We start from the raw sequence: 16,624 nt of genomic DNA on the forward strand, positions 1-16,624 counted from the left end.
GTCGTTTTCTTCATTTTTTTTAACCCCACTCGGAAAAATCGCAATAGTCTACAACTTCTTTTATCTTTTCTTCTTCTTCTGATGGACCTTTAACAGCGTTAGACCAGTGAGATGCCATATACTGCCACATATACCATACATCTAGTGGAACTCTGGGCTTGACGTATCGGTAGCCGGTTATAATTTAGTGCTTCAAAAACTAAATGTTCCTCCACCAATGTCTGTCTCTCTTTTCGTCAGCCCTGCATATGACCACATCAAAACATAATTGTGACTATTTTTTCCGGATATGTTTTAACATTGAGGGGAGACTTTTCCTTCACAGAACAAGACTCACATGTCCCAGGAACATGTGGACCAAATAACAAGTTCATAGCTCCTTTATTTATATTTTTAAATCATGTTTTATTGACGATTCCCTAATTTTTCACTCCCTCCATGATACCTGTTTATCGTTTTATGAGAAGTTCTATAGGGTAAAATAAAAAAAGAGTACTTCAACTTGCCTTGCATTGTTGTATTTGAATATATTTCAATGAGAAGGATATTTTATCAGGTACATTATATCGTCAGTGATAGTGTGACTATTTTTAACGTTAGTGTTCTAGAGGTAGCCCTTTAAGCCCTAACCCTAACCCCTAATCCTATTTATTGCTTGAGTTGTGTTTAAAGGTTGTACATCGAGATTATATATTATTGTAGCCCTGATTTTTATGTTTAATTTGATACCTAACATGTTTTTTTTTGGGGGGGGAGGGATTTATACCATGATTTTTTCTTGATTTTCCTGATATAAAAGGGTCCCCCGACAGGTTAAAAGTCCACCCTGCTTCGTTTCTTGCAGTCGGTGGTGTGTCTCTACAAGCTGGAACCAACAATCCTCCGTACCTAACAAACTAAACATCCTCTAACGCCGTCTTTTATTTGCAGGTCTCGCAGCCACGACGTCGGCTATGTTTCTGAGTCTGCCAGTCAAAGCGCGTTGACAGGAAATGTCCTTCTCGGGGTTGGACATGCACCCGGAGGGAGGGAGGGATGGGGGAGAGGGAGGGAGGGATGGGGGGGGCGATTCAACTGATCAAAATTTTGCAAGCAAAATTTCCTGAGACACAATGGAGGAAAGCAGCAACCATCGGCTTCACGTGCAATACTTCTTCTCATTATAATCAGCAAAGGTATTTAAAAAAAAAAAGGAATTTGGACTTAAAAAAAAAGCTTGAGAACGTTTTTAGAAGTATGAATTAGAGATTAGTGAATACTGCATTGTTGCAGGCTGGTCGTTTTAAAGAGTGAGGGTTCACGTTTTTAGATAAATTAATTAAATTAAATTAAAATTAGGTAGGTTGGCCCGGTTTCCAAAGGTTTGCATGCGGCGTTGGAGGAGGGCTGCACTCATGCACTGCATGCATCAGACTGGAGTAGCCGACGCCTTCTGTCAGTGATCAATCACTGTCTGCGTGAGCTAATCTGTCTTTCAAACTCTCCCTTATTTGGAGTCGGAATACATTTCCCTGTTTTTCTCTCTCTGTCATTCTCTTTTTTAGTTGTTTTTGTCAGGCTCTGGAAGCAGGCAGTGCTCAGAAAAATAGACTACCGACCAGCTCCTCCATTCTCCTTACTCCTGCGCTTTTTCTCTATCATCTTGTGCCTATTCTCTTCCCGCAGGCGGGACTCCTCCTCTTCCTGGTCCTGCCGGCACTTGTGGAAGTTCTCCACCACCACGCCGACGAACATGTTGAGGACGAAGAAGCTGACGATGAGGAGGAAGGAGATGAAGTAGAGCAGCATCCAGGGGTTGTGGTTCCTCTCGGGCTGAGGAGAGGAGAGGGGAGAGAAGATGGAGGTTAAACTCGCAATTCAACAACGCCGGACCGGAGAAGAAAACATGGCCGTGTATATTATATAAATGTATATTTTCAAATAACTCACTTTTATAACATATTTTGATCATAACTATGAACATCCAGCATGATCTGAGCATCATTTTATCAAGATCCGCCCCCGAGTTTTTCCTACTTTTACCATGGAGTTTTAGTCAAAAAAACTGTGTCGTTCGGTTCAAAAATGTAAAAGTTATAAGCTTTATGTCTTTTCAACATTTGTTTGGGGCATGCTGGGTAAGATAATTTACATGAAGCTCTGACGAAGGCGTGTGACGCAGTCGAAGAAACCACTTTTTAGATTCCTACAAGCTCGTAGGATTACAAAGAGGTGTCTTTTATTGAAAATCCGACTTTGTAAAGTGTACTTGTTACGGCCGCCGCCGCCGAAAATGACGGCCACAAGGCTTTACTGTATTTCAGCAAGTTATTAAATGAAGTTAATCAACGTTGTAGTTCTGGATATCCTTTAGGAAACGTCACTTAACTTATTTTTCTCTATTCCTGTCCGATAATGGGCGGCGCGGCGCTGGGGGTTAAAGAAGTTAAAGCCTAAAAGGGTTTTAGTGCAGGTATTTGCACTAAAATGTGTGCGTCAAAGCTTCCGCTGGAAATTATAGTGCTACTACTATTTATCGTAAAAGTCGGGTTACAAGCCGCTCCTACCGCCGGTCAGTGTCCCGCTGTAGCAAGCTAGGCGCAACGCTAGCTGGCGCTGCTACTAGCTCCCTGCTCCTGCTGTTAGCTCCCCGCTGCTGCTGCTAGCTCCCCGCTCCTGCTGCTAGCTCCCCGCTTCTGCTGCTAGCTCCCCGCTGCTGCTACTAGCTCCCCGCTGCTGCTACTAGCTCCCCGCTCCTGCTGCTAGCTCCCCGCTCCTGCTGCTAGCTCCCCGCTTCAGCTGCTACTGCCCAAGTCGGGTGTCGAGCCGGGGCTGGTCCTGCTACCTTCGGTTGTTGTCGGGGAGCTAGCGGAAGTCAGCGGGGGAACTAGCATGAGCGCCAGCTGGCTACAGCGGGGAGCAAACGGGGACACTGACCAAAGGTAGTAGTGGCGTGTAACCCGACTTTTTCGGTAAATGTCCTAACATTTTACATTCTAACTTAACGGTGTGCATGAGTGTTTCAGTGGGTTTCAATGCACTCGGGGTTGGAGATGGATCCGGTTCCATGCTGCTGGGACAGAGTCATCCACACATGTTTCGTTACCTGCTCGTCCACTTCCACTGCGTCCAGCCCGTTGTACATGATGTCGACCCAGCCGTCCTTAGAGGACAGCACGAACAGAGACATCAGAGCCTGGATGGGAGACACGGAGCAGGAAGTCAGAACACGGGGATTTCTCTGGTCCTCGTGCCGTCAGATTATAATATTAGACTATTGCAGTACTGACACAGCATCTTGTGCAATGTTTGCGTGGGATTTCTCCTCAGTCTTGATGACTGATTCAATATTTGAGTGAATACTACTATTTGCAACGAGAATCATTTAACTTTCGCTAAAGCACGTTAGACCATATTTAAAAGCTATTTAAAAGTCAATCAATACAATTAATACGATTCTTAAAGTGAGTTTTTATGAAACCCCCCGTCGGCAAATGTCTAGCGCGATGAAATGAAAGACAAATTAAAATGTAATTAAAAACATATCAATGTATAAGTGGGGCAGCGGCTGCTCAATGAGGCAACGTGTGTAAAATATGAACAAATTATGTTTAACAAAAACTTCTGTATGTAATGTTCTGTGTCATAATGCACCACTACACTTTACCACTATACTAATAGTACTATGTGCATACTGCTGCACTGCAGGTTGTCTTCTATTGGCATGAACACTGATATCTCTCTCTTCTTCCATTCTTTAATCCGCACCTGAATCAGGTTGTCAAAGTTGTACTTCCTTCGGATCCAGCGGTAGTTGGCGAGCTCGCAGTGCGACCTGTTTTTGATGTTTTTCATTTCCAGACCTTGTGGTAGATTGCAGTGGTAGAACTTCCCTTTGAACAGCTGGAGAGACGGAGAGAAAGAAGGAAGTCAGCGGGGCTCGCGGCTTTTTTTAAAAACATGCAACTGTTAATGCCAGCGATAAAATGACATTTCATAGAGCGCATTGTTATCGGAGGTTTTCCTGGGAGTGCTCGGCTATAACAGCTGGCCTCGGGGGTCCAGTTGCCCACATTTAACCCGATTGTCATTCTTTCAAAAAGAACAACTGCCTAGCGGATATTCAAGACACTTACAATCCCCTCCTCATGCCTCAATCACACACCCGGCTGCTCGACGAGACATTTAAGCTAAAAGGTTTTGTCAAAGCTGCAGCATCAGTCCAGCGTGTGCGTCGGACCTCGAACCCGGCACACGCGTGTCCGTGTTGTGTACTTGTAGGACTGCTGCACGCTACCTGAACCCCCAAGATGCCAAAGACGATGAAGAAGGCGCAGCAGATGAGGACGATGTTCCCGATGGGTCTGAGGGAGGTGATGAGCGTCTCCACCACCAGCTTCAGTCCCGGAGCTCGGCTGATCACCCTGGGGAACGCAAATAAAGCTCATGGAGTCCAGGAGTATGCGTGTGAAATGAGTCGGGACCTTTTAAAAACCTGAGCGATTGTTATATAAAACAGTCAATCATAGCTTGTTTTATGTAAAAATTGCCCAAAACTGCTGTATTTGGATGCACCATAAGTAATATAGAAGTGACATATATGGTTTGGTACATACAACAATTAAAATGTCTCAAATGTGCGCAAATGTGCCCCAATGCAAATTTTGAGACCTCACCTGAATGTTCTCTGTTCTAAACCCTCTCTAACTTTGTTCTGCTTCACTTTGCAGAGAGAATGTTCACATATTGAGCTATGATTTGGGTTAGAGAATGTTCACATATTGTGTATGATTTGGGTTAGAGAATGTTCACATATTGAGCTATGATTTGGGTTAGAGAATGTTCACATATTGAGCTATGATTTGGGTTAGAGAATGTTCACATATTGAGCTATGATTTGGGTTAGTGAATGTTCACATATTGAGCTATGATTTGGGTTAGAGAATGTTCACATATTGAGCTATGATTTGGGTTAGTGAATGTTCACATATTGAGCTATGATTTGGGTTAGTGAATGTTCACATATTGAGCTATGATTTGGGTTAGAGAATGTTCACATATTGTGCTATGATTTGGGTTAGAGTTGGACCTTACAGCTGCATCATTTCAAAGAAATAATCATCCTGAAAGTGTTTTTTCTAGGCGGACCTGAAACCTTTTCATTTTTTTCTGTGTATCATCTTCATTTACTCTAAACCAGTAACATATAGACTGATATTTACACATCTGAACAAAATCTCACATGTGTAGCCTTTTATTACAACACCAAAAGTATTCAAATAGCCCAAGATACACCCTTTTTAGTTTGGGTATGACATTTCCGAGGAAAGGGCCTAAAAATAGGCGTTTTTTTTTCAAACACGGCGTGTACCTCAGCGGACGGAGGGTTCGCAGCAGCCGCAGAACTCGGAGGATGCCGAGGATCCGGTTCCCGCCGCTGTAAGCCACAGAGACCAGGATGTCGACCAGAGACACGAACACCAGCAGCCCGTCCAGAACGTTCCAGCTGGACTGCAGGTACGTCTGCTTCCCGAAGCAGAACCCGAAAGCGACGACCTGGAGGAACCGTTATTAAAAACTCCGCTTTAGCTTCAGATTGGAGCTGCAGCGAAGAGCTTATTGATGCAGAGAAAGGTTTGCTTATCACAACTACACATGGGGGGAAAAAAATAACCCCAGTGGCGTTTACCTTAATGGCCATCTCTGCCAGGAAGATCACAGTGAACACGTAGTTGGACACACTCAGAAACACTCGCTCCTAGAAGAGAGAGAGACACACAGTATAGAGACAATAATGACGATGTCACTCGTTTATTGTGCGATGACAATACTCTCATGTAATATACATGAATAAATCCTCCTACATGTCGTTTGTTTTAAAAAATACATGAGAAAAAAAACACACAAACAAGACTTAAATAAGCAATGTGCCTCGTGAGTAAATGAACGCTTATCTCCTTTGCTGCGGTGGGATCGCTGCAGGTATTTAATAAACTCATATCTTATCTCGACGGTTTGTGGTGCAGAGGCGTGAGCGAGGAGGAGAAGTTAAATGAGCCTGCGTCTGACCCGAGTGGACCCAATATCTGTTTTTTTGGTTGCAAATGAGGCGCCTGTCATGACGCAATCAGCAGCCCTGTTGCTTTAAGGGAGGAATGCATTGTGGGTAGGTTTGAGCCTTGATGTCAAATCAAAAAGAAGATTCTATCGGCTCCTTTTACATGTTTTCGCACTTTGTAACCAAAGTTTTTACAAATGTCTCTGCAAAAAGGGACAGAATCAAACGTGTGTGTGTGTGTGTGTGTGTGTGTGTGTGTGTGTGTGTGTGTGTGTGTGTGTGTGTGTCTCACCTTGCTTTCAAGACCTATATTAGGTCTTTCCAGAGCGATGGTGATGCAGTTGAGGAAGATGAAAAACAGAACCACGTGGTCGAACACTTTGTGCGAGATCACACTTTTGCACCACCCACGGAGTCTAAACACACACACACACACACACACACACACACACACACACACACACACACACAGTCATCTATCAAGTGTCTACGCTCGGTTAAAGCTATCGACTAAATAATTAGCGCTGAGAAAACAATAAAAGGAAGAGAAATGAGAGAGGAGGAATGGAGATAATTAAATAAGGTGATGAGGAGCTAAGGAGAGGAGAGAGGAAAGAGGAGAGAGGAGAGAGGAGTGTGTGTGAGACTCACTTGCTCTCTGGAGAGAACAAATACAGGTTCCAGTCCTCGTGTTCTTTGCACCAGCGGGGCTTCTTGTTCAGAAGCTCTTTCTTCAGCCAGTACCAGAAAGAACTCTGCAGAGGTCAGAGGTCAGAGGTCAGAGGTCACCGGCAGCAACAATCAAACACTTTCTTTATCATTTACATCATCACGGAAATCACTCCGTCTATTTCCACCATCGACACCGAAGCAAGATTGTTCAGTTTTCATGCAACTGCAATACATTTCCGCACATGTGAGATTGTTTATGACTCCAAACGCACTTTTTAATCCTCTCCAAAAATGAACGGCTGTCTTGGCTAAACTCAAAGTCGTCATCTATAATTCCAGTATTCAAAATGTTTTCCTCGCCGTGCACCTGCAGCCCACGGCGAGCGGAAAACAGTCGTTCCATAAATGAGAAAACATCACCGTCAGTGTGTCGTTAAAAAGGTGTTAAAGAACTGCTCCGTTATTACACGCACAGTATGAACCCCTCCCTCAGACAGGTTAAATAGATCACGGGAAAATACAGTTCTTAAAAAGCATTATTTAAATAAGCTGCTTAGCTTCGTAGTGAGTGGACCGCATCTGTGATACACATTTAAAATTGCCCGAACAACAACCCCACCATAAAAAGCGTTATAAAACAGAGCACGCTTAGTTTAATTTGAGTTCCACGGCACTGCTGATGTCAGCTCGGCCACATTTAAAATCTAAGAGGGCACAATAAACAAGTGTTTTTCTTGCATAAGTGGCGATGGAGAGGACTGGACCATAACTCCCGACGTAGCCGGTCAAAGGAAAGTGTTGTGAAACTCATTAAAGTTTCTAAAAAAACAAATAGAGCTTCTGTACTTCAGGATTCTAATTAAAAACAGCCCAAAGTCAAGGCTCTCGGCTTATTTGGCAGACTACCGTGTGTGTGTGTGTGTGTGTGTGTGTGTGTGTGTGTGTGTGTGTCTCTGTGTGTAAACTGGAGGGAGAGAACCTGCAGCTCGGATATCCTTGGAGCTGAAATATCCCATAATCCCTGACATAGACACACGCAGAGCGCCGCATGCGTACGCACACACACACACACACACACACACACACACACACACACACACAGCCGTACACGAATGCGCTGATAGAGGATGTGTTTTAAGCCTCCCGTTTACAGCGAGCCCGGGGAGAGGCCTTTTGTTTTCAGCGGATTTCACGGCTTTATGAACTCAATTTGGAGCCAATAAAGCCATCAACGCTTAACAGAGGTCATCCAAAACAATTCACACACACACACACACACACACTGTACACTCACAAGTGGCTTTGTCCCCTCTGAGAAAACAATTACTTCCCAAGCCAATCAATTACAGCATGACAATTAGCGTCCCGCCAGGCCGTGCAGTGTGAAAACACAACACACGCGTTATAATACCTCAAAGTACAAGGGAGACAAAGGGCAAAGGAGACAAAGGGCAAAGGAGACAAAGGGCAAAGGAGACAAAGGAGAGCTGAGGAAGTAGAGGAGGAGACAAATGGAATATGTAAACAGAGTCGGAGAGGGCAGATGTCTTGTGGATGTAACTGTAAAAGAGGCCGGCGTGTGACCTTAACTATGGGAGTGTACGTTCAAAAAAAGCCGCGGTAACGTACGTCGTCGTCGATGTCGTCCTCCGGCGAGGAGTCGTCCTTGGGTTCGGCGTTGGCGGCGGGGTCGTAGGTCGGCGTCCGGCCGTTGCAGTCCCCGTACTCCGCCGTGATGGACGGGCAGAGCGAGGACGCCTGCAGCAGCTCCAGGGACTCCGGCCGCAGGCGGTTGTGGACGCCGGCCTCGCCCGCCGCCGCCGCCGCCTCCTCCTCCTCGCCGCCCTCCCCGGACAGCAGGCTCTCCCGCTCCCCGCTGGTGTCGCGCCTCTTGAGGCTCGGCGCTCGTCCCAGGCTGTTCCAGCTGGAGCGCCGGCTCCCCCACGAGCGGGGAGGGAGAGGGGAGCGCCGGCCGGGACTCGAGAGGCTCTGGAGAGACGGGGGACACAAGGGGGGGGGAGTTACAGCCGCTTTGAAGAGGCGCCGCGTCGGCATTTTGGGGAAAGAAATCAAGTTGTTGACGACCTTTGTTGTGACCGGCTTGCGGCAGCAGCCGACTAAAATATATCAAAGTAGGTTATGTTATTTCGAGAGCAGCTTCAGGATTCTATTCTGCAGTCAAGTGTTTTCTCTTAGAAAATCACAGGAAAGAGAAATGAAACCAGCTTTGAGTTCAAGTTTCTGTGATTGATCGACTGCGTTTTTTTCCCACACGTCTCTTTAACCCTTTAAAAACAGGGTGTGAAAATCCCCCTGCGCCTATTATCAGACAGAAAAACAACAACATATTATCTCCGGAACCACATGGTTGTTTAACTTCATTTAAATTGCTACAATACCGCAATCCTTGTGAGAAGATACACCTGCTGTGAAACACAATTAAAGTAACCGTTAAGTTAAGTATTTACATAAACTACATTTTTGAACCGAACGACACAGTTTTTTGACTGAAACTCCTTTGAACACCCAAATGCTGTGTTCTATTATGATTTGTGTTGCAGATTTTGAATATTTAGGTCCTAATCTTTCCAAAAAGGTGTGTTATTAGTATGTGGGCTGTTGTTTGGGCACCATAATACAGTTTTAAAAACTCGGTGACCGCTCATATGGTGCTGGATGTTTATAGTTATGATCAAAATATCTTTTAAAAGTGTTTTTTTGCAGATATACATTTTTTTCCCAAGACTTTGCTGAACAAATACATACAATAAACACAAGTATTGGAATTAATTTAGGGGTTCCTACGACGACTCAAACACAGAGGAAACGAAAAAAAGGTGCTTAAAGTTAACACACACTGTTTGTCTGAGCACTTTATCTCATACTTAATTTAATACCCATTGCACTGTTGTTGTCGTTGTGTGTTGTTTGTCTAATGTTTATGCCTTCCGCCAAGCAACATTCCTCGTTTGTGTAAACATTCCTATCAAATAAGCGGTTTTCTTACTCTGACTGACTCACCAGAGAGCGCTGGTCGTACGCTAAAGGGTCCATGGAGGTGGAGCTGCCGCGCCGGGACTCGGCGTGGATGCTCCCCGCGTCGCAGAACCCCAGCCCCGCCTCGCCGTACTGAGGCGCCCCCTCCCGGTGCATGAGCTCCTCTCCCAGGACCGACTCCGGGCCCAGGGAGCTCTTGGGCGTCGGCATCGGGGTGGCGGCCGTGCGCATGATGATCGGGGGAGCCATCGAGCCGCGCGGGTCCACGTGACCGTTGGCCGTCATCATCAGAGAGTACATCTTCAGCTCTGTGGGGGGGGATGAAGATCATCATCATCATCATCATCATCATCATCATCATCATCATCACCACCAGATCCTTCATTCGTTGAACATACCGGTGTCTCTGAGCTGCTCTACCTTCTCGTCCTCCTCGAAGTTGTCCGATTTCTTTTCGTCATCCGACTCCGACCGATTAGCATCACCCTACAACACACACACACGCACACACACACGCACACATGCATACACACAAACACACATGCACACACACACACGCACACATGCACACACACAAACACACATGCACAAACACATGCACACACACGCACACATGCACACACACAAACACACATGCACACACATGCACACACACACACACACACAGGCACACGCACACATGCATACACACAAACACACACGCACACATGCACACACACAAACACACATGCACACACACACACACTCAAACACACATGCACACACACACACACGCACACACACATACACACACACACACAGGCACATGCATACACACAAACACACACGCACACAAAAACACACAAAAACACACATGCACACACACACACTCAAACACACATGCACACAAAAACACACAAAAACACACATGCACACACACACACTCAAACACACATGCACACACACACATGCACACACACACTCAAACACACATGCACACACACACGCACACGCACACATGCATACACACAAGCACACATGCACACACACACACTCAAACACACATGCACACACACACGCACACATGCATACACACAAACACACACGCACACACGCACAAGCACACATACACACACGCACACACACACACATGCACACACACACACACGCACAAGCACACACGCACACACACACGCACGCACACATGCATACACACAAACACGCATACACACACACACATACACACATACACACACACACACACACACAATTAAGCATTTTTCTTTCTGTGATTTCCGGTTCTTCCTTGCGATGCGTTCAGGGCCCAGGAGTGGAGCAGAGGACGTAACTGAAGGCAACACGGCTACAGGATTATTCTGGTTATTAGCATCATTCTCGCCCTCTTTCAGCCTCAGCCTCTTTCAGCCTGACAGCGTGCGAATTGAGAGTCCGAAACCCGCGGCCCCTCAGATGGCGCCGTCGGAAGCTAATTAAAAGCCAGAGAAGGCCTTTGTCCGCCATTCACACAGTCATGGATGAGAGATGGTGGTTAAGAAGACATCCATCTTCACTCGGTTCCCCCCGGCATTACCGCCGTTATTATGAGTCGTCTGTAGATTCTTCTTCTTTCAATTTGCATATTGAAATATAACTGTTTCATTCAATTAAACGGCACTGAAATAAACTCTCTCTCTCTATATATCTATATATACATATACATATATATACATATACAGTGTACTACAGTTGTTCTCACCTCAGCCTGGAAGCCCTCGACCAAGATGGCCACCAGTAGATTGAAGAGCACGTAGTTGCCGAAAGTCATGAGAGCAATAAAGTAGAGCGCCGCCCACGGAGTGGTGGAGGCCATGCCGTTGTACAACACCACATTCCAGTCCTCCTGGGTGAGAATCTGTCATTGGAAAGAAACACAGAGTCCAAAGAGGAAAGGAAGAGAAAAGGAAGAGGAAGGAAGAGAGGGAGTCAAACGGAGCAATATCAGCCGATGCAGCCCTTGTGGGTTCTGTATACTTTATGAAACTCAGTATTTAGCTTCTTGTATTGCCATTATGGTGCAATGCTTCGACGTCATCCACGAGGGATTACCACAAAGTGTGCGTGGGCGTGTGTGTGTGTGCGTGCGCCCGTGTGTGTGTGTGCGTGCGCCTGTGTGTGTGTGTCTGCATCAAAATCGATGTGAGTGATGAAAGCAGTTAGAAGTAGGACGCCGTGCATGATGCAGCATGAAAGCGCGCTCCGTCTCTGCCCACTCATTAAACGCCGTGGCAGGAAGGCAAGTCCCTGTGCGAATGTGTGTGTGTGTGTGTGTGTGTACTTGTGTGTGTGTGTGTGTGTGTGTGTGTGTACTGCGGCTACTCCCCAGAAAACTACGGTAAAGTATACAGCGAGCGTAACGCCTTCACATGGAGCTCCGTTCTAGGTAAAAATTGCTTTTTCAGCATCCGACTCCCACACACACACACACACACACACACACACCAAAGTGAGACAGTCCACTGCTTTCTATGTTCCACCTTTTTCCGCTGACGCATCCAGTATAGAAAAGAAGACAATCTATGTGGAGCGATTCAACAATATCTCCACATGGGGAGAGAAATAAATTTAAAAAAAGATGGTGAGAGGAAGCAGAATATCTTGTTTCACAGCGTTCCACTAATGAGCTCAACTTGGCAGTTGAATTTGGCACCCACACACACACACACACACACACACACACACACTAAAACCCCTCTCGGGCCCGGTTTGACATTATGATTTGAGCTGGCCAAGAAAAACCCACGGCCTGTGTGGCGATATAAATACACACAGGCTTAACACACTGCCCGGTCCATGCAGTACAGTACAGGATGCGGCGCCGCAGCTGACAGCGACTTCCAAGTATTTCCGTAGCCGACTCACAAAGCTGTCAGCTGTAACGTTTTCATTCGTATGCGACGAGTAAATAAAGACACTTCGTACTGCCTAAGTCAGTTGGGTGCATGTCGATATGACGGAGAAAGAAGTGCGTGAGAAACAGCCGCTCTTCGGGTGAGAGAGGTCACACACTGACCTGGAACACAGTGACGATGGCCCAGAGAAGAGAGTCAAAGTTCTTGCGGTCGGGGATGGTGTCTCCGTTCTCCGTCTGGAGGCTGAACTTACAGCCGAACAGATGCATCCCCAGTATGCTGCAGAAGACGAGTGCATGCATGATAATAACACGAAAGGGAGAATATAAGGAGGATGGGTTTCTTTGTGTGTGCGTCCGTACCTGAAGGTGAAGATGAAGAGCATCAGCAGCATGCAGAACGTGGCCACGTTGTCCATGGTCTTCATCAGCACCACCAGCTGCCTCCTCAGGGCCGGCAGGAAGCGGACCAGCTTCAGGACCCGCAGCAGGCGGAACGTACGCAGCACCGACAGCCCGCCTTTGGCTGGACCGATGATCTCCCACACGCTGGGAACCACAAACGCACACATGTCTGTTACAACGCTGCTTCAGGGCTCATACACATCCTGACCAAATGGATTTCCATGACTTCAAAACCACATTTCCATGACCAAACGTTTTGTGAAATCTCGGTGTGAACCTTAAATGACACAAATGGATGAGAGACAATAGTTTGATTAAAAGAATAAACATTTATATCAAGGTTCAAGGTTTTTATTTGGCCATTTGTGCCCAGACCAACAGTCCAGACTCATTGCAATTTTTTCAACAGTTTTGGAAGAAATAAAAATAAGGAAAAACACACAGAAAGAGAAAAAATATAATATATAAAATATGAGTACACTATACAAATATAAAATACTGTCCATACTGCGGTATATATATATGTGCAAGGAGGTTGCTAGATACAGTTTTATTTTTATTACAGTGATAAATAAATAAATAGGTTCGTCCTGAGTGCTGTTCCTATTCACAGTTTTGTTTTATATAGATGCCTGTATGTGTGCCTGCTTATATTTTGAGCGTCTTTCTTTTAAAAGCATATTAATTATTTCAAAATGAACGTCATGAACACATGAATATAACACATTTACATGACTTTTCCAAAAACTTTGGGGATTTTATTTTTTCAAGGACTTTTCCAGGCCTGGACATAACCATTTCCAGGTTTTCCATGACCGTAAGCATCCTGCTATTTGGACAATGTGGAAGAGAATGTGGGAAGAAAATACCATAATGTGCTAATTATCGTCTCCGCCAGGTGCAGCAGCTGTTGTCATTGAGCAGACGCACCTGATGGAGATCTGCTGAGTCCCCGTCAGAGCCACAACAAATAAAAAAGGAGCTCTGTCAAACTAAATGACAGCGCACAGCAAACCTCCACTCAGGGTGTGATCCGCCACGACAGTGTCAACAGTATGAAGTCAAGATGGATGCCGCAGGAGGGAACCTGGCACTCGAAACCCAGCGACCGACAGGCCGGAGGAGCAGGAAGAACCTTTGAATTGTGATTGCCGTCATATATTATTCTGAGGATTACCTGATGATCACAATGACGCTGTCAAAGATGTTGTAGGGGTTCCTGATGTATCCGCACAGGCCGAAAGCCAGCAGCATGAAGCCCATCTCCAGCACGAACATGCTGGTGAAAACGATGTTGCTGATCTCTAAGATGTCGGTCAACTGCTCGGGCTGGATGGGGGGCGAGCAGGAAGAAAAGAAGGAAACCTGTTGGTTACTATCTCCGCTCTATTATCCCTGAGCTGTAAATCCCACAGCTGATACTTTATCAATCAAGTTCAGAGCTGCAGTCGCGGCCCAATCGATCAGAAGGGACCGGCAGCACCGATCCATCGCCGCTGATCTACTCCACTTACCTCGCTAGATGTAAGTGAGGCCCTCTCATAAAGCATGTAGTCAAGCCTTTTGATGGAAATACACTCAAAACACACAACGTTGTGCTCTGGTAAACACATCCTGGGGTCGAATCCTCAACTTTTCTTTATTGAAACGTTTAGCTGGAGCTCAACTAAATGTGCTGCTTTGGTTTAAAACGTCGTGACTCGGGTTCGACGCCCGTCCGACCCAAACTGAGACTTTTGGGCCATTTCAGGCATCTTGCTGTGGAAACATGGGAGTTTCTCACATGGACAAACAAATCAAAGAATGATCCGGCACGTGGTTAAAACCTCTTTAACCCCCAGACATTTCTCTGTAGGTCGTAAGCTTTCCAGAAAGGTGCGCTAATCATGTGTGGCATCAAGCTAGGGATATAAAAAAAAAATATTTTCATAACTTGGGGAGCTCTCTCTCCCTTCTGAGTCCTCTCAAGTCATATTTATGGTTGAATTGTGTTAAAAACATGTAAAATGGACTTATATGCCCTTGTAAGGCCAGTGGCTGTGGTATTGATTTCAGCCCCCGTTTTCAGGTCTCATAAGGTACGCTAGTTCAGTGTTTGTCTGCAAGAAAGAAGAAAAAAAATCAACAATAACGTCTTATTGCAATGATCTTTTGATATCAACGCACTTTCTTCAATGCTGCACGTTTTGTGCAGTCCTGATATTCACAAACGAATAATAATCATGATCCCCAGATGGCGGAATCGCTGTAAATTATGGATTCATATACTCAACAGTGTGCCTTTGTAAAGCCCTTTAGCTTGTGATCCAGAATTTCATGTTCTTGTCACGCATGGCAGTCTCATTAAAAGTAATTGTGATTCTTCAACAAGCAACGGGCCCATAGCCCGTCTCGTGTCCCAGAGCCCGTCTCGTGTCCCAGAGCCCGTCTCGTGTCCCGACCCGGGGGCGAATAAAACCCAGGCAGACCACATTCTCATAGACCCGCTCACAGGATTAATATGTGAGATCCCAGACGTCCAGCTTCCAGACAGAGGGGTGACCCTTCAGGCCGGGTTACTCTGCACTATCAGCGCCCTGCAGAACACATCCAGCGCTGCTTTGTGCTCATTGCTGTTGATGCTATGCATATGAATATGATGGATGGAGCTGGACTGGAGGAGATTTATACATGAGGGGTTTTCTTTCACAATCATAAAGTCAATTATGTGATGTGTGTGAGTATAAACAGTCACTTAATCATTCTGAATAAAAATAAAACTGTCCACATGATTATGATTAAATGTGATATTTATGTTGATTCCGTCAAGTAGCACAATTTAAAAACGTGCAATACTAAAAAAAAAAACCGGATAAATAACTTTTAGTGCTGAAGTACAACTGACGATCATAATCACAGATAGAGGGCGCCATACTACACAGCAGGCCTCTCACACACACACACACACACACACACACAATCTTGTTACCTTTCAAGACTAGTGAGTGTTTCCTTTTGGAAAGATCAGTGGTGAAAAGTAAATATATTTACTCAAGTAGAATACTTAAGTATACATGTGGTTTCTTTACTTTCCAGTTTAAGGTACTTTATACTTCTTCTTCACCACATTTCTGTGGAAAATAATGTATAATTTTGTATTTATCTGGTTACTTAAAAAAAAGAAACTTGCTTCCACGTCATTGACACAATCATATCGGAGTAAAAGACAAACACGCTGCATAATCAGCACTTTTAATGCTGTAAGTGGACTTTTTCTGGTCTGTTGGTTTGGTTGTAAAAAAAAAAATCTGGCCTGATATTTCATGAAACTTGCTGGAAGTGTGTATCGCGGGCCAAAGAACAAACAACCCATTAAAATTTTGGAGCGGATCCTAACCTTCAACCGGACGCAATAATTATGTTTCACTTTCATGAACATTTCGAGGGAGGACGAGGCCTTGGCGGAGGTCTGCGTTCTTCCGGTGCCTTCCAGCCGCTATTACTTCTGTACTCTTTTGTTTTTTGTACTTAACATTTTGCTTTAAAAGCTTTTACTTTGTAAAGTGTAAAGTACCTCCACCGCTGGAAAAGAAACAGTTTGAGTGGAGTGTCACTTACTGGGTCGTGTGTGTGTGTGTGTGTGTGTG

At 45.3% G+C, this 16,624-nt stretch overlaps 1 protein-coding gene across 1 annotated transcript in view; it reads right to left on the reverse strand.

Annotated features, from left to right (window-relative positions):
- Positions 1 to 16,624, reverse strand: part of cacna1ha (calcium channel, voltage-dependent, T type, alpha 1H subunit a) — a gene marked incomplete at both ends in the record, with an annotated part of 104,048 nt that overhangs the window by 13,461 nt on the left and 73,963 nt on the right. The window contains 15 exons of the mRNA XM_079233141.1: positions 1,599 to 1,812; positions 3,086 to 3,175; positions 3,748 to 3,882; positions 4,277 to 4,403; positions 5,351 to 5,535; positions 5,669 to 5,737; positions 6,330 to 6,453; positions 6,689 to 6,792; positions 8,339 to 8,698; positions 9,731 to 10,014; positions 10,105 to 10,192; positions 11,442 to 11,597; positions 12,756 to 12,873; positions 12,957 to 13,142; positions 14,176 to 14,327. Of these exons, the coding sequence (XP_079089267.1) occupies positions 1,599 to 1,812; positions 3,086 to 3,175; positions 3,748 to 3,882; positions 4,277 to 4,403; positions 5,351 to 5,535; positions 5,669 to 5,737; positions 6,330 to 6,453; positions 6,689 to 6,792; positions 8,339 to 8,698; positions 9,731 to 10,014; positions 10,105 to 10,192; positions 11,442 to 11,597; positions 12,756 to 12,873; positions 12,957 to 13,142; positions 14,176 to 14,327 (2,392 nt within the window). The remainder of the gene's footprint in view (positions 1 to 1,598; positions 1,813 to 3,085; positions 3,176 to 3,747; positions 3,883 to 4,276; positions 4,404 to 5,350; positions 5,536 to 5,668; positions 5,738 to 6,329; positions 6,454 to 6,688; positions 6,793 to 8,338; positions 8,699 to 9,730; positions 10,015 to 10,104; positions 10,193 to 11,441; positions 11,598 to 12,755; positions 12,874 to 12,956; positions 13,143 to 14,175; positions 14,328 to 16,624) is intronic.

The sequence above is a fragment of the Taurulus bubalis genome (genome assembly GCF_910589615.1).
Source record: "Taurulus bubalis genome assembly, chromosome: 17".
NCBI classification, from domain to species: Eukaryota; Metazoa; Chordata; class Actinopteri; order Perciformes; family Cottidae; genus Taurulus; species Taurulus bubalis.